General features: G+C 46.7%; 1 protein-coding gene across 2 annotated transcripts in view; it reads left to right on the top strand.

Moving 5' to 3' along the window:
• The window catches only part of MYO18B (myosin XVIIIB), a 565,740-nt gene that overhangs the window by 214,684 nt on the left and 328,022 nt on the right, over positions 1-23,034 (top strand). For both annotated transcript variants that reach the window (XM_033955841.1, XM_033955842.1), the window contains one exon: positions 10,591-10,735. In XM_033955841.1, coding sequence (XP_033811732.1) covers positions 10,591-10,735 — 145 coding nt within the window. The remainder of the gene's footprint in view (positions 1-10,590; positions 10,736-23,034) is intronic.

Genomic DNA, 23,034 nt, shown 5'->3' on the forward strand with positions numbered 1-23,034 from the left:
GAGGGTTAGGTGCCAGAATCTGGATGTACTTGGTCCTGAATTTCCAGGTACAAATTTAAATGATGCAGTCAGTGTTACAGTAGATTTAGCAGCACGTTCCATCAGTGGTCAAAGTCACGAAAACATCCGAAGCTTGGAACAAAAATAGAGATGATCAGAAAAAATGTCGCAAGGCCACTGCAAGGTTTGCCAAAAAAGTCTACTAGGAGAAAATAGCGCGAGAGGCCAAATATTTCAAGCCCTTTTTTAGATATGTAAAAGGGGAAAAACCCGCACGGGAGGCGGTGGGACCACTGGACGACCTGGGAGGAAAAGGGTGCATTAAGGATGACAAACAAATTGCAGACAGACTGAATTCCTTCTTTGCGTCTGTCTTTACAAAGGAAGACATCGCAACAATACCTGATACAATGAAAGTGTTCAAGGGAGTCGTACAGGACAGCCTCACCACAGTAGAAGTGGACTTGGACCAGATTTACCACCAGATCGACAAACTTAAAAGTGATAAATCTCCTGGACCGAACGGAATTCATCCGAGAGTCCTAAAAGAACTGAAATTTGAAATCAGAGAACTATTGCAAAAACTTGCCAACCTGTCAATCAAAACAGGACAGATACTGGACGACTGGAAGATAGTGAACGTCACGCCGATATTTAAAAAAGGATCGAGAGGAGTGCCAGGCAACTACAGACCTGTGAGTCTCACGTCTGTCCCTGGAAAGATGTTTGAGGCGTTGATCAAAGATAGCATTGTCCGGCACCTAGACACACATGACTTAATGAGATCCAGTCAACATGGCTTCAGGAAAGGGAAATCATGTTTGACGAACCTACTTCAATTTTTTGGGACAGTGAACAGACAAATTGATAATGGAGAACCGGTGGATATTGTATACTTGGACTTTCAGAAAGCATTCGACAAGGTTCCACAGGAAATTACAAGGCCATTGAATAGAGGGAGATATACTAAGATGGATAGGCAAATGGCTAGAGAACAGAAAACAGAGAGTGGGCATAAATGGGAAGTTCTCAGAATGGGAAAAAGTGACTAGCGGTGTACCCTAGTGCTTGGTAGTTGGACCCGTCTATAATATTAAAATGCTAAGCGCGCATGCGCACTCTTAACGCCGTGTTGCCTGATCTGTAGTTCCGTGGCCGGCAGAGTGCGCATGTGCGCTTACCACGCATCTTTCTGTCTCACAGCGGGCTTGCCGGCTCCGGCCAGGCAAAGTTCATTTTTTTGTTCAAAGCCCCCGCCGCGGCTCCTCTATCGAACCTCACCAGAGTCGGAGAAGACTTCCAACTCTGGCGGGGATCGAGAGAGGAGACGCAGCGTCGGCTTTGAACTAAAAAATGAACTTTGGCTGGCCGGAGCCAGCAAGCCTGCAGCGAGACAGAGACATGCCTCCCTTACTGCCCCACTTCCCTTCCTGCGGTCCCGACTACAAACCTGCTGATGATGTCCTCAGAGATGTGTCAGAGTAAATCAGGGCAGTAGAAGTCCCCGAAGCAGCGTGTGTAGAGTGCTGCACACGCTGCTGGAATCAGTAGGTTTGTCAAGACCGCGGGAAGGGAAGGGGGGGGGGGGCAGTAAGGGAGCCGGCCAGACCGCGGGAAGAGAAAGGGGAGGTAGGGGAAACGCTGCAGCTGCACAGGGAAGTGGTGTGGGGGGAGTAAAATGGAGGGATAGGGAATACTGCTGCTGTGGCTGCTGCACAGGGAAATGGAGGGGGAGGGAATACTGCTGTGGCATGGATATGTACATATTTGGCGCAGTTTTTGCCTACTTGCTTAAAAATTGTATATTGGTTGGGGGGTGGGGCTGGTTGGGGTGTGCCGGCCCCAGAGGGAGTTTTTGATTTTGGGGGAGCTTCACTCTGTTATGGTGTGGTGTTGAGGGCTGGGGGATCTGTTACAGGGGGGGGGGGTGGTTATTATGAATTTGTTTTTGTGTGCTTCTTTCTTCACTGGTAGCCTGGTTGCTTTTGGCTGATTCTCTGAGTTTGTACTTTTGGGGGAGCATGTTTGTTGGCTTAGCACCTATATGAACCACTATATGGGGCAGGGAGAGACACAGAAAGACAGACAGACAAAGTGGGCCAGGGAGACAGACAGACAGAAAGAAAGACAGCAGGAGGGAAAGAGAGAGACAGAAATAAAGACAGACAGACATATATTCTAGCACCCGTTAATGTAACGGGCTAAAATACTAATCTTATTTAATATTTTCATAAATGACCTGGAAGAAGGAACATCCATAGAAACATAGAAACATAGAAATAGACGGCAGATAAGGGCCCACGGCCCATCTAGTCTGCCCACCTTAATGTCCCTCCCCTACCTTTGCCCTGTGAATAGATCCCATGTGCCGATCCCATTTGGCCTTAAAATCAGGCACGCTGCTGGCCTCAATCACCTGTAGTGGAAGACTATTCCAGCGATCAACCACTCTTTCAGTGAAAAAGAATTTCCTGGTGTCACCTCGTAGTTTCCCGCCCCTGATTTTCAACGGATGCCCTCTTGTTGTCGTGGGACCCTTGAAAAAGAAGATATCTTCCTCCGCCTCGATGCGGCCCGTAAGATACTTGAACGTCTCGATCATGTCCCCCCTCTCTCTGCGCTCCTCGAGCGAGTATAGCTGTAATTTGTCAAGCCGTTTTTCGTATGGTAGATCCTTGAGTCCTGAGACCATCCGGGTGGCCATTCTTTGCACCGACTCCAGTCTCAGCACATCCTTGCGATAATGCGGCCTCCAGAATTGCACACAGTATTCCAGGTGGGGCCTCACCATGGATCTATACAATGGCATAATGACTTCCGCCTTACGACTGACGAAACCCCTTCGTATGCAGCCCATGATTTGTCTTGCCTTGGACGAAGCCTGCTCCACTTGATTGGCAGACTTCATGTCCTCACTGACGATTACCCCCAAGTCTCGTTCTGCTACCGTTTTTGCTAGGATCTCGCCATCCAGTGAAATCATCAAGTTTGCAGATGACACAAAGCTATGTCGGGCAATCAGATCGCAGAAGGACAGCGAGGAACTCCAGAGTGACTTGAATCAATTGGAGAAGTGGGCAGATAAATGGCAGATGAATTTTAATGTGAAAAAATGCAAAGTGATGCATTTAGGCAGAAAAAATAAAGATCACAAGTCTAGTATGTCAGGTGTAACTCTGGGAAAGACCAAACAGGAAAAGGACCTGAGTGTACTGATAGATAGGACCCTGAAACCGTTGGTGCAATGTGTGCGGCAGCGAAGAAAGCAAATAGAATGCTAGGCATGATAAAGAAGGGAATTACAAGTAGATCAGAGAAAGTTATAATACCGCTTTACAGAGCCATGGTCAGATCACACCTGGAATACTGCATCCAGCATTGGTCTCCATACCTAAAGAAGGATATAAAACTGCTAGAGAGGGTGCAGAGACGAGCAACGAAGCTAGTGAAAGGTATGGAGAACCTGAACTACGAGGAACGACTTAGGAGACTGGGGTTGTTCTCCCGTGAGAAGAGGAGACTGCGAGGGGATCTGATCGAGACTTTCAAAATACTGAAAGGATTCAACAAAATGGAGCAGGGAAAGCAGTTATTTACAGTGTCCAATGTGACACGGACAAGAGGACATAGACTGAAGCTGAGGGGGGACAGGTCCAGGACGAATTTCAGGAAGTTCTGTTTCACGCAGCGAGTGGTGGATACCTGGAATGCTCTCCCAGAGGAAGTAATTGCAGAATTCACCGTTCTAGGATTTAAGGGTACACTAGATGCACATCTCCTTAAGAGTGACATAGAGTGATACGGTTAAGGGTAAATTAGATGCACATCTCCCTTGAGAAGCATACAGTGATATGGGGACTAAAACTATGCCAGGGTACACCTGGCGGGGCCTCCGCGTGTGCAGCTCACTGGACTTGATGGACCCAGGGTCTGATCCGGAGAGGCAATTCTTATGATCTGATGTTCTAAAAGGATGCTAGGCTGAAAAGAGATAAGTATAACCAGCAGAAGAAAGGAGATGTTTATGCCCTTGCAAAAGTCGCTGGTATGTTCAGTTTTGGGCAGTTATATCTCACTAAAGACATAAAAAGACTCATAGTGGTTCAGAGGAAGATGATAAAAATGATATTGGGTTTCCACCAAACGAGACATATAAGAACAGTCTTGAGGACTTGAATAAGTATGTCCTAGCCGAAAGGAAGGACAGGGTGCATATGATCCAGGCATTTAAATACCTGAAAAGTATTAATATACTATCAAATTTTTTTCAAAGGGAAGTTCTAGAGCTAGATGACATAAATTGAAATTGCAGGGAAGCAGACTTAGGAGTAACGTTTTCAGGGGGAAGGTGCTGGATGCCTGAAATATCCTCCCAGGGGAGATGGTGGAAACAAATGCAGTGACAGAACTTAAAAGTATGTGGGATAAACATGCATGATCCTTAGATATGAAGAAAAAGGCCCAAATGGACCATTCAGTTTGCCCAACCACATCATCCACTATCTCCTCCTCTCCCTAAAGATCTCACGTGCCTGTCCCACACTTTCTTGAACTCAGACACAGTCTTTGTTTCCAACACCTCTACCGGGAGACTATTCCACGCATCTACTACCCGCTGTGTAAAAAAGCATTTCCTTAGATTACTCCTGAGCCTATCCCCTCTTAAATTCATCCTATGCCCTCTTATTCTGGAGTTTCCTTTCAAATGAAAGAGACTCGCCTCATGCACATTTATGCCATGTAGTTATTTAAACATCTCTATCATATCTCCCCTCTCCCGCCTTTCCTCTAAAGCAGGGGTGCCCACACTTTTTTGACTCGCGAGCTACTTTTAAAATGACCAAGTCAAAATGATCTACCAACAATAAAATTTTAAAAAAAACACAACGCACACTGTACGCATAGAATTGTTAATTATCATTCCTATTCCGGGGTTTTTTCAAAGAGGTCAAAGCAGATGACTCTATGCACTGTCACCTCAGTAACAACCATACAAAAATAGACAAATACCCACCCCTCCCTTTTTACTAAACCACAATAGCATTTTTTAGCGCAGGGAGCTGCGCTGAATGCCCAGCGCTGCTCTCGACGCTCATAGGCTCCCTGCGCTAAAAAACACTATTGCGGTTTAGTAAAAGGGGACCATATTGTAAAATATAGACAGCAGATATAAATTCAGACACATTTTGATCACTAAATTTAAAATAAAATAATTTTTCCTACCTTGTCTGGTGATTTCATGAGTCTCTGGTTGCACTTTCTTCTTCTGACTGTGCATCCAATCTTTCTTTCAGCCTGTATGCTTCCTCTCCTCCACACCTCATTCCCTCCCCCAACTTTTTCTTCCTCTCTCCCTGACCTTTCTTTCTTTCTCTCTTCATGCCCCCTTTCTTTTTTTCTGTTTCTCTTCTTTCTTTCTGTCTCCCTGCCTGCCCCCTTTCTTTCTTTCTCCCTGCCCTTCCCCAAGCCACTGCCACTGCCATCGGGGAACAGGACCCAAACCGCCACCAATGGATAACAGGCCCCAAAGCCGAAGCCGACGTCAACGCCGCTTCATGCTCTCCCTGCTTCGGACTGACCAGCATTCCTCTCCCCGACGTCAATTCTGCCGTCGGAGAGGAAGTTCCACCCAGCCAGGCAGTGATTGGCTGGCCCGAACTTCGTCTCCGACGGCAGAATTGACGTCGGGGAGAGGAAGACTGATCGGCCCAATAGATCGCCAAGGCAAAGTGAGTCCTGGGTGATTGCCTTGGCGAGCTACCTGTCGATCGCGATCGACCTATTGGGCACCCCTGCTCTAAAGTATACATATTGAGATCTTTAAGTCTTTCCCTATATACCTTATGACAAGGATCATTTTAGTAGCCTTCCTCTGGACCGACTCCGTCCTGTTTATATCTTTTTGAAGGTGCAGTCTCCAGAACTGTACAGAATATTCTAAATGAGGTCTTCTATAGGGACATCAATACCACCTTTTTCCTACTGGCCATACCTCTCCCTAGGCATCCTAGCATCTTCTAGCCTTTGCCACAACCTTTACAACCTGTTTGGCCACCTTAAGATTATCACATACAATCACACCTAAGTCCCGCTCTTCTGTCGTGCACAAAAGTTCTTCACCCCCCCTCGACTGTATTGTTCCTTCAGGTTTTTGTAGCCCAAATGCATGACCTTGCATTTCTTAACATTAAATCTTAGCTGCCAAATTTCAGACCATTCTTCAAGTTTCGCTAGGTCCTTCCTCGTGTTATTCACACCATCAGAGTTGTCCGCTATATTGCAGATTTTGGTATTATCCACAAAGAGGCAAATCTTACCTTACCAGCAAATCAAAATTAAATGATCTTCACACTTTAAACCGGGCAGAGATGGGTGCCACCTGCATGATGGTGCAGATACAATTCTGGCTGCCTTGTTGGACAGACTGGACGGACCATACCGGTCTTTATCTGCCATCATTTATTAAGGTACAGAGCTACGGTAAGAGTATTTCATGCTGCAGACCAAGAGCCACCTTGTAGACTTGGAAACACAATTATGTGTTTCCAAGAGTAGAAGCCAAAGAGTAGAAGCATTCCAGCATCTCAAAGAATAACAAGATTCCGGAACCCCAATGAGAGCAACATTCCAGAGCTGAGATTGTGATGTCATAATGCCTCATTCCATAACAAGAATAACAAGATTCCGGAACCCCAAAGAGAGCAACATTCCAGAGCTGAGATTGTGATGTCATATTGCCTCATTCCTATCATGTGTCCCGGATGACGGGACATTCCAAAAATGTCGTTGCCATCATATGTCCCATGGCATGGGACATACAGTACATGACAGGAACACAAAACATTTGAATTTACAGACTTATGACTTATTTACATTATGTTTACAATAGCCGTAAATGATAACGGTGAATAAGACAAAACTTTGCTAAAATAATTACGATTGGAACCAGCGTAACGTAAAATTTATTACGATAGGAAAAGGTTAAGAAGTGTTCTTGTTTTAGTGTACTTCCCCTCAGACTTATCTGCCAGTATAGATTACAAACAGATACTGTTCATCTTAGCCCGGGAGAATCTAGTCAGTTGTGGTTTAATCTGATTTGTTACTGAATGTTGTTCTGTGTCTTACAGTGTAACAGAGCGACTGAGAGAAAGTTCCTGGAGATTTTAAAATGGTCTTTGAACAAATCTTCTGGATTAGGGAACTAGAAAGAAGGAATCTAGGATCGGAGTAGCCTAGGGCAGGATTCACTAAAGTCCCGAAATCTATCCTATTCGTGCCCTATCCGTGTCCGAGTCATTGTAGCTGATCAATTCAGTAAAGCTTGTCCATGAAAATGATCCGATCATAAACACGCCGTTATTAGCGCTGAAACATCGATCGACGCGCATGCGCACTGTATCCTTGTTGGTTTCGAAGCACATAACGCACGTGCTAGCTCTTTAGGACGCGACAATCTAGCTGGAAGGAAGGGGGGAGAGGGATAGCTGGCCCATAAAAGTTTTATTTTTTTGTTATTTGGCATTGATATTTGAAATGTACAATGCGCAAGGAGAGCACGGGGTTAATCTGCAATTTTCTCGCAATGCGCATTACAAATCCGAGATTCACTCCCGCGCTTGCTATGCGCATTCCAAAAAAAGAAATAAAAATGATTTCTCACACTTATGCACATGAGGTTGACATATATTTAAAAGTTTTGATATATTTAGGATTTTTGGAGGGGTAGATATATATTTTTAATGGGGTTCTTAACATGCACGCGTCAGTGGCTAGGCAGAAATAGCTGGCGAGGATGTAAACGACTGGTCCTCAGCAGTCGTAACTTTTTGAAATGGAAAGGCCAGTCGGTTTGGACGAAATGGTTTCATGAATCAACACGTTAAGAAATTTACATGCCTTTTTACTCATTTGCATGCGCAGATCGGAAAGGGTGCGGATGAGATCTGGAAAAAGGTTAGTGAATCGAGCCGGAGTTGGAAAGTGAGTGCAAACCGAGTGGTACACAATCGGTTTGCTTAGTGAATCTAGCCCTAAGTTAGGCTTACCAGATTTCCCCGGACATATTCTCCTTTTGGCAACATGTCCTGGGGTCCAGAAGACTTTTCAGAACCCGGCATTTTGCCCGTGTTTTAAAAAGCTTCTTCTAAATCAGCATTGGACAGGAGGGTATCCGTGCATGTGCAGATACCCTCCCCGATGAGAGCAGGCAGCGGGGGCGGGGCTAGGGCATAATGGGGCAGAGAATGGGTGGAAATGGATGAGCCAGGGGGGCGGGGCTAGGAGTCTGGATTTTACTAGAGTAAAAACTGGTAACCCTAAGTCTAGTAGATGGATGAGCTAAAAACTAGGGAAACCAGGGTGCAAATCCCACGAATGCTTCTTGTGGGCCTAGCAAATAATTTAATCCTCCACTGCCAAAAGTACAAACTTACAGAGGAAGCTATCAAAATGGGTTACCATTAAAATTAACCTCAGTTATTAGTAACTGCATAAAATGGGACTTGTACTGGAATAACATGAGTTAGTGGTACATTAACAAGTCTTAACAGCAGCCCGTGTTGCATAGCCACAGGTGGGTCTCCCCTCCACTTTGGACTCTGGCCCACCCAGCAGCGCCACAGCGACAAAAATTTTACAAAAATAATAGAAAAAATAGAAAATGAGTTCTTATTAATAAAGGTTGGACCGATGAAGAGTTTTCAGCTACCGGGAGTGTTTGGCCCGGTGGCGGTCTGAAGATCCATACAAGTAAAAACAATATCTATGGGTAGTCCTTGATGTGATATTGATAGAGAAAAAAGTATATGATTTGATTGACTATACAACAGTAGCCATTTTCCATTTTGAGCATGCCTAAGTAGGCATGTTTAGGGGCAGAGTTGGCTTTAGTTATCACTCAGCACCGCTAGGCGTGATTCCCTGGCCTACATTACCGGCAACTGAGTTTATCGTTAGGCACCAGCAGCTGCGATCCTCTAAGTGACGTCTAAATGTGATTGACGTGCGGCATGCACCATTTTTCTAGGTGCACCACTTATAGAATTATCCCCAAGCTGCGCAATATTCAGCACTATTTAACCTAGTCTGGTCATCGACTGTCATGCAATGTCATCAGGCCCTGATTCTAGTAATGGTGCGCTAACCGCCTCCCCCCCCTTTACAAAATTGTAGTGCGGTTTTTAGCGTTGGCCACAGCGGTCACAGCTCTGAATTCCTATGAACGCTGGAGCTGTTATCGCCACGGCCGGCACTAAAACAGGTGCTACAGTTTTGTAAAAGGGGGTGGGGGGTTGAGGGTACGTTAAGTGACGGTAGGCGTTCTTCTGCAGCCTAACTTAATTGTTTTAATTGATGATAAACAGCACGGTAATTGGGTGTGTCATTTAAAACCAATTTTAAAAAAACGATTTAAAAAAAAATAAATGGAGGCGCCTAAGGGCACCTCTTAAACGCCGACATTTTCCCGCCTACAGCCGACATTTTCCCGCCTACAGAGGTGCTTTAAGATGCCTAATGCCACTGTAGGTGTGGCTTATACCAGAAGTGGTGTTAGGCGTCATAAAGCATCCCCGCCGCCACGATTCTCACGAAAGTTAGACACCGGATATATAGGCCTTTAAAATGACGGCCTATATTTCCGGTGCCTACTTTTCATGAAGCCGCGATTCTAGAAAAGGCGCTATTGCGCTATTGACACCCAATTGGCGGTTGCTTTTTAGGCAACTGCCGACAACGGCGCCATTTATAGGATCCAACCCTCAGGGCCAATATTCACTAGCCAACTTATCTAAATTCAGTGGCCCGATAGAGTTGCATAAGTAGCAGATCTTTCTTTGGCTGTCGATGGATATCAGCTTAGCCGGCTATATTTTAGCAGCTAAATTCTATGCAGCATTGAACTTCTGGGTTCGCAGGAATCGCAGCCGACCGTGGGAGTCGGCTCGGCTATCTGCCGCAGTCTGAATATTGGACCCTAGGAAATTACAAAATTTACTAAGGGGAGTCAGTTGATGAACTGGAAGTGCATGTACAATTTTTATGTTCTGCCGTCATCTGCCACGGTTATATATGTGTCGGCAGATGCTTTTATAAAAATTGCTAGCTATATTTGTTTGTCTCTTTACATATGCATTATCAGCCTCTAAAGAAGAAAAAAAATGATGTGGCTGACTGTGAAGATAACCATACAAATCTGTTTGAATATTGACTGGCATAGATTTATTTAAGGGTGCAGAGTAACTTGTTACTCTTTAGAATGCCATAAAATAAAAGTGATCAGAATTATGCATTTGCAAAAATATATTCTAATTCATAAATATACTACCTCCGAAGAACACAAGATTCATTAATACACACACACTCTCTCTTTCTCTCTCTCTCTCTCTCACACACCACACACCACATCTACACACTACACACATCATACACGACACACTACACACACACATATCCCCTCCACACATACCTCCCCCACACACCACACACCACACACATAAACTCCACATAGTAAATGAAAATCCAGCTTGTCTAGTAAGATATTGTCTATTATAAGCTCTAATGGGTATATTTTGGACTCTGTTTTCTCAGCCGAATGTCCATAATGGTCATGTGGAGGAACTCAAAGGTTTACTTTGGATCCTAGATGAGGAAGTTCTGATCCAGGGATCAAGCGACAGCGTTGCACTCGAGCGTCTGTGCTCTTACTTTGAGAGCAAAGGACTTGATAAAGAAGGTAGGAAAGATAAGAAGGCAATTTTATAAACGACAGCTCATTAGACTACTTTAAAAGAAAAAAATAAATGACTGTACAGTGATAAGGCCTCCAACCGTAATCAAATTAAAAATAGTGGCTTAAAAGACCTCAGAAAAAAATGAAGTGGTACAAGCCTCCAAATTTACAAAGGGGCCCTCATTTGCATGCACGGATCGGAATTAGATCGGCACGGGACCCAGAAGTGACATCAGAGGTGAAAGCCGACACTGGCATGATCGGCCTAAGTCGAGTTGCCGCTTGCATTGGTAACGAGCTAGAGGTACGGTGGGGGAAGGGGGGGAAGGAGCAGGGAGTAGAGAGGAGGATGGGTGCTGGTGCCCCCACTAAGATGGCGCCTAGGGCAGATTTTTCCCCCCCCCCGCACCCCCTTACTATGCCATTGAATCCATGTGATCAGTGGCATAGTAAGGGGGGAGGGTAGGCCCGGGGCTCTGGCACCTGTCTGCCCCTCTACCTCCAAACTCCTTCCTCGCCCCCACCCCCACTACCACGCATGCATGCCCCTTCCTTTCCCTTGTCCCTCTTTAATGTTCACGGCACGAGCAGCACTCTGACATCACTTCCTGGACCTGCACCTAGGAAGTGATGTCAGAGGAAGAGCCAACACTGGCTCGAGCAGCAGTTTGGGGTTTGCTGCTCGTGCTAGGAACATTAATGAGGTGCGGGGGAAGAGAAGGGACGCATGTGAGCGGCAGGAGAGGGTGGGGAAGGAGTGGATTGGGTAGGGGGGCAGAGAAGAAGGCGAGGGGAAGGGCGCCACTGCCCCGGACACCTCTTACCCTTGCTATGCCACTGCATCTGATTATTCATATATATCTATATCTATCTCTCTCTCTCTCTCTCTCTCTCTATATATATATATATAGAGAGAGAGAGAGTAAAACGTCAGTTTGTGAGCATAATTCGTCCCGAAAACATGTTTGTAATCCAAAACACTCTTATATCAAAGCGAATTTCCACATAAGAAATAATGGAAACGCAGATGATTCGGTCCACAACCCAAAAACTTTAATACAAAATACCTCGCTCATTTAGAACAGTCACTACACTCCCGCAGCGTCAGACAGAGAAGAACCATCGGCTCAGTTGTGATGTGCGTATACTGTATGTACTTGTATTGCAAGATATTGTTTGTATATCAAGTTAAAATTTAATAAAATGTTTTGCTTGTCTTACAAAACACTTGCAAACTAAGTTATGTTTCTGCAGGATTTGTTCTAGTATTTTATAAGGAAAAATAGGTGCTTTCTCGCTCTATTAGCCTAAGTACAATAACCCTCTATATGCATCAGGGAGAAGAATACAGAGGTGCAAGTGAAGTTAGAGGAAAAGAAAGACAAGGAGCCCTTAGAGCAGAGAAGGACAAAAAGCACAGAGCAGAAATAAATCTTGCTCTTGATTCTCTCAAACATTTATATCCTACAGCAGAAGACATTCAGGCCTCCTTTTACCAAACGGCGACAGCAGTTTCTAGCGCGGGGAGCTGCACAGGCCATTCAGCGCAGCTCCCCGCGCTAGAAACTGATGCTGCATTTTCGTAAAAGAGGGGGGGGGTTCAGTCCCTGATTCTACAAACCGCGCCTTGGCACGCCTACATTGTAGGTGTGCAGCCGCACGGTGGTCGATCAAGTGCTAGGCTGGTTGTGGTACAAGGCGCGCGTTGTAGAACTAGGTCTATAGTTTTATACAGGCCCTTCGAATGTAGGCCAGCATTTTAAAGGCCTACATTTAAGGCGCCGATCTTGCAACTACGGAGGCGCATTGCCATGCGTACGGATGCATAAGGCAACTTCCGGCACAAACCATGTCTCTGCGTTACACATTTGGACGCATCGCTATGCTCCTCCATAGGCACGAGACCAGCGCCTTAAAATGGCATGTCTAATTATTTCAGAAAACGTGCAGTGTGATTGGAAAGTTAGGCGGTGTTAGTGCGTGTACCGCCGCCTAGCTTTAGCGCACCCTAAACAGAATTAGGGCTTTCATCCCAAACATTTACTGGATTGACCTTATTATAAGACTCCCTACTGTTTAAGTGAAAAACATATGAAGCAGGAATGCCAAGATTGAATCATGCCATCCAAAGTTAAAGCAACTATTGTAGGGACCATGGCAAAATTTGTTCCTCTTGGGGATGGAAGAATTAGAGAATGACGACCAATTTTTCTCCGTCTCCGCGGGAACTCATTTTCCCTTCCCGTCCCATCCTCAAGAGTTCTTTTCTTGTCCTTGCCCCATTCCTGCAAGCTCTGTCCTCATCTGCACAAGCCTCAAACCCTTTAAATTCATAAGAACATAAGCAGTGCCTCCGCCGGGTCAGACCATAGGTCCATCCTGCCCAGCAGTCCGCTCCCGCGGCGGCCCAAACAGGTCACGACCCGTCTGAATCACCAGAAGGGGCTCCCTTGCCACCTTGGTTTCTCATTGAAGTCCTATCTTCCCATCGAAGTCCTAACCCTCCGGTCTTGCACATGCACGACCTGGTTGGGTTTCTATACTTATTACCTGGTTAGCTTTCTATACTTGTGTTACATCCCAGCTCCTCCCTCAGTATCCCACGATCCCTTTATCCCTCAGGAATCCGTCCAATCCCTGTTTGAATCCCTGTACCGTACTCTGCCTGATCACTTCCTCCGGTAGCGCATTCCAAGTGCCCACGACCCTTTGGGTGAAAAAAAACTTCCTTGCATTTGTTTTGAACCTATCTCCCTTCAGTTTCTCCGAATGCCCCCTCGTACTTGTTGTCCCCTTCAGTCTGAAGAATCTGTCCCTATCCACCCTCTCTATGCCCCTCATGATCTTGAAGGTCTCTATCATATCTCCCCTGAGCCTCCTTTTCTCCAGAGAGAAGAACCCCAGCCTATCCAACCTCTCGGCGTATGGGCAGTGTTACCATTTTCGTTGCTCTCCTTTGGACTCTCTCAAGTACCGCCATGTCCTTCTTGAGGTGCGGCGACCAATACTGAACGCAGTATTCCAGATGTGGACGCACCATCGCTCGATACAATGGCATGATGACTTCCCGCGTTCTGGTTGTTATGCCCCTCTTTATGATGCCCAGCATCCTGTTGGCTTTTTTCGAGGCTGCTGCGCACTGTGCAGATGGCTTCAGTGATGCATCCACCAGCACACCCAAGTCTCTCTCAAGTCTGCTGTCTCCCAACAATACCCCCCCCCCAATTTGTAGTTGAACAACGGGTTCTTTTTCCCTATATGCATGACCTTGCATTTGTCCACGTTAAAGCACATTTGCCATTTGTTTGCCCAGTCTTCCAGCTTGTCCAGGTACCTTTGTAGGTCCTCACACTCCTCCCTGGTCCTAACTCTGCCGCACAGTTTGGTATCGTCTGCAAATTTTATAACCTCGCACTTTGCCTCCTTTTCCAGGTCATTGATAAATATGTTAAAGAGTAACGGCCCCAGCACCGATCCCTGTGGCACACCGCTTGTGACTCCCCGCCAGTCAGAATATTGACCCTTTACTCCGACCCTCTGCAGTCTACCCGACAACCAGTGCTTGATCCATCTGTGCACATCCCCTCCCACCCCGTGGTTCCACAGCTTCCTAAGCAGCCTTTCATGTGGCACCTTGTCGAAAGCCTTTTGAAAATCGAGGTAGATGATGTCTATGGGTTCCCCATTGTCCACCCGACTGCTTATTCCCTCAAAGAAGTACAGAAGGTTCGTTAGGCACGACCTTCCCTTACAGAATCCGTGCTGGCTTGTTCTCAGTAGGCCATTCCTCTCGATGTGCTCGCAAATGCCGTCTTTGATCATAGCTTCCACCATCTTCCCTATAATTGAAGTCAGGCTCACCGGCCTGTAGTTCCCGGGGTCACCCCTCGATCCCTTCTTGAAGATAGATGTGACATTTGCCAATTTCCAGTCCTCTGGTACCTCACCAGTTTTCAAGGATAGGTTGCATACATGCTGGATTGTGCCCGCTATTTCTTGTCTTGGTTCCTTCAGAACCCTTGGGTGGATCCCGTCCGGGCCCGGTGATTTGCCGCATTTTAACCTGTCTATCTGTTTGAGGACATCCTCCTTACTTACCTCTATGTGCTCCAATTTTTCAGCCTGTTCCCCACTCATGAGCTCCTCTGAATCCGGTATATTAGATGTGTCTTTGCTCGTGAAAACCGACGAGAAGAACGTGTTCAACCTCTCAGCTACCTCTTTATCCTCCTTAATCACTCCCTTCCTATCCCCATCGTCCAACGGCCCCACCTCCTCTCTCGCTGGTCGCTTCCCCTTTACATAAGTACATAAGTACATAAGTAGTCGCCTCCGCCGGGGCAGACCAGAGGTCCATCCAGCCCAGCGGTCCGCTCACGCGGCGGCCCATCAGGCATATTGCCTGGTCAGCGGTCCCTGACTAATTTTATGCCTACCTCTACACTTATCTCTAAACCTTCCACTGCTCTTATCTGTACCCCTCAATCCCTTTGTCTTCCAGGAACCTATCCAGGTCATCTTTGAAACCCTGTACTGTGCTATTTCTTATCACGGCCTCCGGAAGGGTGTTCCATGTGTCCACCACCCTCTGTGTGAAAAAAAACTTCCTTGCATTTGTTTTAAACCTGTCCCCCTTCAATTTCATCGAGTGTCCCCTGAAGAATGCCTTGAAGTTTTTCGCCTCCCTGGCCAGCCCCTCTTCGTATTCCCCCTTTGCTTTTCTAACCTCCCGGTGGCATTCCTTTTGGCATTTCCTGTGCGCCTGGTGATTTTCCTCCGTTGGGTCCTTTTTCCATCTCCGGAAGGATACTTTTTTGTCATTTGTCATTTATTGCCCTCTTTACTTCTGTTGACATCCAAACCGGGTCCTTTGATCGCTTGTTCTTGCAGCCTTTCCTGAAACTGGGGACGTACATTCTCTGTGCTTCCTGCAGGGTGTCTCTGAATAGGGTCCAGGCGCTTCCCACAGTCTCCATCCTAAAGATGTTTCTGAGCTTTCTCCCCACTATTTCCCTCATAGCAACATAGTTCCCTTTCTTGAAGTTTAGCGCAGTTGTTGCGGTCCTCCTTACTATGGGTGTCTCCCTTTCTAATGTGAATCTGATCGTGTTGTGATCACTGTTGCCTAGTGGTCCTCCCACTTCTACCCCTCTTGCAGGCCCCCCTAATCCGTTTAGGATGAGGTCAAGAGTAGCACCCCCTCGCGTCGGTTCTTTGACTAGTTGCTCCATGAAACAGTCCTTCACAGCTTCTACAAATCCTGTTTCCCTAGTGCAGTTGGAGTGACCCGTACTCCAGTCTATTCCCGGGTAGTTGAAGTCCCCCATCACTGTTACATTTCCAGTTCTGCATTCCTGTCTCAGTTCCGCTTCCAAGTCGTGTCCGACTCCTTCTGGCGTACCAGGTGGTCGATAGTACAGCCCCAGTTTTATGCCCGCACCCTTGTTTCCCGGTAATTTGACCCATAGCGATTCCAGCCCCTCTGCCTTCGTTGCCATATCCATCCCGACCGAGTGGATAGAGTCCTTTATATATTGTGCTATGCCTCCCCCCTTCTTGTGGGTCCTGTCCCTCCTGTAGAGCTTGTACCCCGGCAGCGCCACATCCCATTGATTTTCCTCTGTCCACCAGGTTTCTGCAATTCCAATTATATCCAGGTCCTCCCCCTTGGCCACGACTTCTAGTTCACCCATCTTGGCCATGAGGCTTCTTGCATTTGTGTATAAGCACCGCAGGTCCCGTAGGTCCCGTCGTTTTTCTTCCACCTCTGCATTTACCTGGGCCACCTGTCCTTGGATTTCGGGCAGTTTTCCCGTTCCCTGTGCTTCTGCTTTGCCCTCAGCCTTTACCCTCTTAACTTTCAGCTTCCCCACATTCCCGCCACCCCACTTCTCCGCTTTTCCTCTGGGTTTTCTAGCCCTACCGGCCCCCTCCTGGGCTATCATCCCATGAGCCTCTGTTTGATCCCCCTCGCCTTGTGGTACCTCTATATTGCCCTCGGCTTTCGCCCTCGTGCCACCCAGTCCCCCTGTGTCTCCATGCCCCTTAGTCTTCTCCCAGCAAGCTCCCTTTACCTGATGTTTCCCTCGCTGTCTTATCATAAGATCTTCCGGTCCCTCTGCTTCCTCCCTGCAGTCAGCCCGTTCAGCATCTGTTCTGGATACTGTTGTCCGAAGCGTCAACATCAGATCAGATCAGAGGGCTTTCCCCCTCTCCTCAGTTTAAAGCCCTCTCGATCTCCTTCCTCACATTGGCTGCCAGTAGTCTAGTTCCCGCTGTGCTCAGGTGCAGGCCGTCCTGCCGGTAGAGCGGACGTCCAGTTCCTCACAAAGTGGAAGCCCTCCTCCTGGCACCATCTCCTCAACCATGCATTCACAGCCTGGAGGTCTTCCTGCCTCTTTGCATCTGCTCTCGGTACAGGCAGGATCTCCGAGAATGCTATCCTCTGTGTGCTCCGCTTCAGCTTTCGTCCCAGGACCCTGAACTGGTCAGTCAGTGTGGCCATGCTGAAGTTCCTCCGGCTCACATCATTCGTTCCGACGTGGATTATTACCGCAGTCTCCTCTGTCTCTGCTCCGTCCAGGATCCTCTCGATACTATCAGTGATGTCTCGTGTCTTGGCCCCTGGGAGACAAGTCACTAGCCGGTCCTCCCTTCCTCCAGCTACGTGACTGTCTACCTCTCTCAAGATCGAGTCTCCCACCACAATAGCAGACTTCCCTTTCCTCAGCAACCTCCTCTGCCTCAGGTCCGTGTCCTCGGTGTAGTGTGGTGTCTCTCCCTCGGGGTCCTGGTGAGTCGCGGTCTCCTCCTCTTGCGTGGTTCCTCCGCTAGGTCCTTCCCCGGTGTCGCCTTGTGGATCCTGGGTCTCGTCTGCCGACATCCGTCTGTGCAGCTGCTGGTCCCATTCCTCCACCTTCCTATAGGCCTCCTCGATGAATCTCTCGAGGTCCCTCACCTGGTCCACAATGGGGCCTGCTCCGTCTGTGTTCTGGGTTGACCAGCTCGTCTCCTCTGTGGTGCGCAGTCCCTCCAGTCCCTGGACCCTGACCCTCAATATGCCGACCTCCATCCTCAGGCTTTCCAGTTCCTGACACCGACTGCATATGTACTCCCACCTTCCCGAAGGGAGGTAGTCATACATATTGCACTCTGTGCAGTATACTGGAAAGTACCTCTGGGATCCAGGGTCCTCCATCGCTCTCGTAAAGTGCTGGTGTGCTCCTGCAGAGAGAAAAGAGAAAAGAAGGTGATTACTTGGTGTTTCTGTCTCCCTCGCAAGGCTCCTTCGCAAAGGCGCTCTCGCTAAGGCGAGCGCTTTTGCCGCTCGCCTTCGCCGCGCGCCGAACGGCCTTTTTAAGGGGGAGCCCGGGCGCTGACGCTGCCTCTGACGCGGTGGGGTGGGCGGAGCTTACTCTTGCCGCTACCCCCGCTGGATCGCCTGCCTGCCCGCCTCCGCCCGCCTCTGCCTTGGCTCTGCCCGACTTCGCTTGTCCTCTCCCTGCTGCTCTCCTGCTTCCCTAACAACATTCTAGAGCTCAGATTGTGATGTCATAATGCCTCATTCCACCAATGCCTAAGCTCTGTCCTCATCTGCACAAGCCTCAAACCCTTTAAAATCATAAGTAGCAACATTCTACAGCTCAGAGTGTGATGTCATAATGCCTCATTCCACCAATGCCTAAGCTCCGTCCTCATCTGCACAAGCCTCAAACCCTTTAAAATCATAAGTAGCAACATTCTAGAGCTCAGAGTGTGATGTCATAATGCTTCATTCCACCAATGCCTGTCCTCACCTGCACAAGCCTCAAACCCTTTAAAATCATAAGTAGCAACATTCTAGAGCTCAGAGTGTGATGTCATAATGCTTCATTCCACCAATGCCTGTCCTCACCTGCACAAGCCTCAAACCCTTTAAAATCATAAGTAGCAACATTCTAGAGCTCAGAGTGTGATGTCATAAAGCTTCATTCCACCAATGCCTAAGGGACGGGGAAAAATTTGTCCCCATGTCATTCTCTATGTGGGATTTCTTAAGGAGAGGAGGAGATACCGGACGCTGTGGATGGGCAGACTGGTTGGGCAATTTGGCCTTTATCTGCCATCATGTTTCTATGTCTCTATATCAAATAAAAAACTTCTTAGGAGACAACAAAAGATATATTGAATTCCCTATAACTCAATAGGGTGTGCGCGCTGTGGAGAGCACCCTCGTTTTCCTTTCCTGCCCATTTGGAGCGCCAAAGTTTTTTGCTTCCTCCTGATGAAGCAAGGCACGTGAAACACGATCGGTGTTGAGGAAGTAGTGGAAGTATTAGCAGTTGATTTGGAAAGTTTTTTGGGGGGGGTTTCTTTGTGATTTTGTTGTAGTAATGGGACTTCACGTAGTTTTTGAGAGCACTTGAATATCTTCCGGCAGCAGTGACTTGAACATAGGATCTTAAATGACACTAGAGTAGCTGTTCCCCATATCTCAAAGGCTCACCTTGCCTCAACCAGAAATGGTACATTTTTCTACTTGGTTCCAATATTGTGGAACAATTTACCAGTAGAGTTAAGGAAGGAAGAATCATTTCAAAATTTTAAGAGACATCTAAAAGCAGACTTGCACGGTCTGGGTCTGTGTATGGCCGTTTGGTGGAGGATGGGCAGGGGAGGGCTTCAATGGCTGGGAGGGTGTAGATGGGCTGGAGTAAGTCTTAACAGAGATTTTGGCAGTTGGAACCCAAGCACAGTACCGGGTAAAGCTTTGGATTCTTGCCCAGAAATAGCTAAGAAGAAAAATTTTAAAAAATAAAATTAAAAAAAAAAATTTAAATTGAATCAGGTTGGGCAGACTGGATGGACCATTCGGGTCTTTATCTGCCATCATCTACCATGTTACTATGTCACATTTTTTTCAAATGGCTCTCCCGAATTGAATAATGAAATGGGGACCACAATCTGCCTTAATTTGTACTGATTCGTGTTGATTTGGGTTTATTTATTTCATATAACAGTTTTAGTGCATATGTTTTAGAAATGTTAATTTCTTTGATGCTCTCAAGCTCTGCCAGGGACGGATCCGTGAAGTGGTGTGTCGGGAGTTGTATTAACACCTGCACTAAAATATGACTGTTTGTTATCAGGCCGCTTCAGAGACTTTTCTATCTGTTAAATTAGTTTTATTTTTAATTTTTTTATCTTCTTTCATTCTTTCTATTGCTTTGATCTTGGAAATGTATTACAAATTTTTATTTTAATCAGGTACTTTAGCTAGATTGTGAGCCTTCGGGACAGTTAGGGCCGTTTTTCTCAAGTACCTAATTTCATTTTAGTTTGATACTTTGTAAACCGCTTAGGTCAGTAAAATGCAAGATCGGCAGATCAAATCTTAAATAAACATAAACATCTTCTATAGCTCATTTGCCTGAAGGACACATTGGCCATTTCAATTGATAAGATACTTGAAAAATATATACTCTTTATCCCAGGACAAGCAGGCAGCGTATTCCCACATATGGGTGACGTCACCGACGGAGCCCCGCAGCGGACAGCCTTGAAAGCAAACTTGCTTGAAGATCTCAATCTTTCGAGCACTGTACCGTGCATGCGCGCGTGCCTTCCCGCCCGAACTAGGGGGCGCATCTCCTGAGAGGATTCTCAGTTCGTTTAATTCCGCGGAGACAAGAAGACACGTTTTTCTACATCTCTGCAGCATTGCCTTCTCTTCACCGCGGTTGTTTCTTTTCTTTCAGTTAAGTTCGGTCGCTGTGCTCTCCTATTTCTTTTTCGTTCTGATTCTTCTCCAGACTCGCCTCCTCCGAAGCACCAGTCGAAGCATTCGAGACCTATTGCTCCCAAGCTTCGGAGGGAGTCTTCGGCATTGGATACCGAGACTTCTCTGCCTCATTCTTCGAAGCAGAAGCACAGATCTCGACACCATCGCGCATCGACTAGAAGTCCTTCTCGACCGAAGACTCCACCATCGAAGCCACCCCGTCGAGACAGTTCACCATAGAGCTCGACTCATTCTGTACCACGTACACCTGGTACTTCTCCATCCAGGAGCCTGAAGAGAAAACATTCTCTTACTCCACCTCACAGTGCAGCTTCTTCTGTGACTCTACGTCTAGACTCAGAACCACTTTCACCATATTCTAGAGAGGCTTCTCCCTCATACTCAGCTCTTCCTAAATCTCGCAGTGTATCTCCTGAGGAAGCGTCTGATTCCAAATCCATTTCTTTTGCCAAATTTATTTTTGATATGGGACAAGCTCTCAAACTGGATCTTCATTCAGATTCTAAATATACTCCTGAATATTTAGCAGATATGGAACTTCCTCATCCACCGAAAGAGTCCCTCAGATTACCTATGACTCCTGTTCTGAAACAAACCTTTGTTCGTAATATGGAGACTCCTTATTCCATCACTGCCATTCCATCTAAATTGGAATCCCGTTATCGAACAGTTCCATGTAAAGGTTATGAAAGTCTCAACTATCTCATCAATCCCTGGTAGTAGAATCCTCTTTAAAGAAAGCACATCCTTCCAAAATCTATGCTTCAGTTCCTCCAGGTAGAGAAGGTCGTACCATGGATAAGTTTGGTCGCCGTTTATACCAAAACTCTATGATGGCAAATAGAGTTTTTAATTACAGCTACATCTTTACGTCCTACTTCAACCATTTTCTGAAGATTTTACCATCTTTTTACCCGGATATCTCTACCACTCGTCTTTCAGAATTTAAACTCATCCTTAAGACTCTTTCTCAATTACGACTCTTCATGTTACAAGCCTCATATGATGCATTTGAACTCTCGTCTCGAGTATCGGCCTTTGCTGTAGCCATGCGTCGTTTAGCATGGTTACGTATTGTGGACATGGATCCCAACCTTCAAGATAGATTGGCAAATCTACCTTGTCAGGGAAATGAATTATTTGATGACTCTATTGAGGCAGCTACCAAGCGTCTTTCAGAACATGAACGCTCTTTTGCTTCCCTCATTCGACCAAAACCTAAACCTGCACCAACTAGAGGTTTCAAACAGACTCCACGTCGTTATCCTCAGAAAACGACTCCTGCTTTTTCAAGACCTCCTCCTCGTCGTCCTCCTCAACAACAGCGACAACAAAAATCTCAGACTCCTGCTGCCACCAAGCCTGCTCAGTCTTTTTGACAATCTCGACATGAGCATTCAAATTTCTCTGTTTCCAAATTCTCCCCTCCCCATAGGGGGTCGCCTTTCCACATTTTATCACCAGTGGGAGCTCATTACATCAGATCTCTGGGTGCTTACCATCCTATGAGAGGGATACTCTCTTCGGCTCCTTCAGGTGCCTCCAGATAGCCATCCAAGAGAGTGTCCTTCCAATCAGTCGCATCTTCCCCTTCTTCTCCAAGAAGCTCGAGCTCTGCTTCTCCTACGAGCTGTGGAGGAAGTTCCTCTTTCCCAAAGGAACTTGGGATTCTACTCCCGTTATTTTCTAGTTCCCAAAAAGACGGGGGATTTGCGACCGATCCTGGATCTCAGAGCTCTCAACAAATATCTAGTCAAAGAGAAATTTCGAATGCTCACACTGCCAACTTTATATTCCTTAATGGACCAAGGGGATTGGATGTGTTCCCTCGATCTCAAAGAGGCGTATACTCATATCCCTATTCATCCAGCATTTCGCAAGTACCTCAGATTCCAAGTAGGAAGCCTTCATCTGCAGTACCGAGTTCTCCCCTTCGGATTGGCTTCTTCTCCCAGGGTTTTCACAAAATGTCTCGTGGTTGTGGCTGCAGCTCTTTGCAACCAGGGTCTCCAAGTATTTCCATACCTAGATGACTGGCTCATCAAGGCTCCCTCTTTTTCAGGGGTTATTGCAGCGACCCAACAGACTATTCTTTTTCTACAAAGTTTGGGATTTCACATCAACTTTCCCAAATCTCAGTTGACTCCTTCTCAGTCTCTCCAATTCATAGGAGCAACTCTGGACACTATCAATCTGAGAGCATACCTTCCACAACCATGTCAGGCCGCCCTGCTTCAGATTTCTCAACAACTCTTCCAACTTTCAACTGTTCCAGCACGAAAGATGATGGTTCTGCTCGGTCACATGGCTTCTACAGTTCATGTGATTCCTTTTGCCAGACTTCACCTTTGTATTCCTCAATGGACACTGGCATCCCAATGGCAGCAATTAGTGGATCCACCAACTCGACTGATTTCCATAACTCCTTCATTGCGGAAGTCTCTCCGTTGGTGGATGCTCTCTTTAAATCTTTCCAGAGGCTTGCTGTTCCACCCTCTTCCTCATCAGAAAGTCCTCACAA

Source organism: Geotrypetes seraphini, chromosome 8 (genome assembly GCF_902459505.1).
Source record: "Geotrypetes seraphini chromosome 8, aGeoSer1.1, whole genome shotgun sequence".
Lineage (NCBI taxonomy): Eukaryota > Metazoa > Chordata > Amphibia > Gymnophiona > Dermophiidae > Geotrypetes > Geotrypetes seraphini.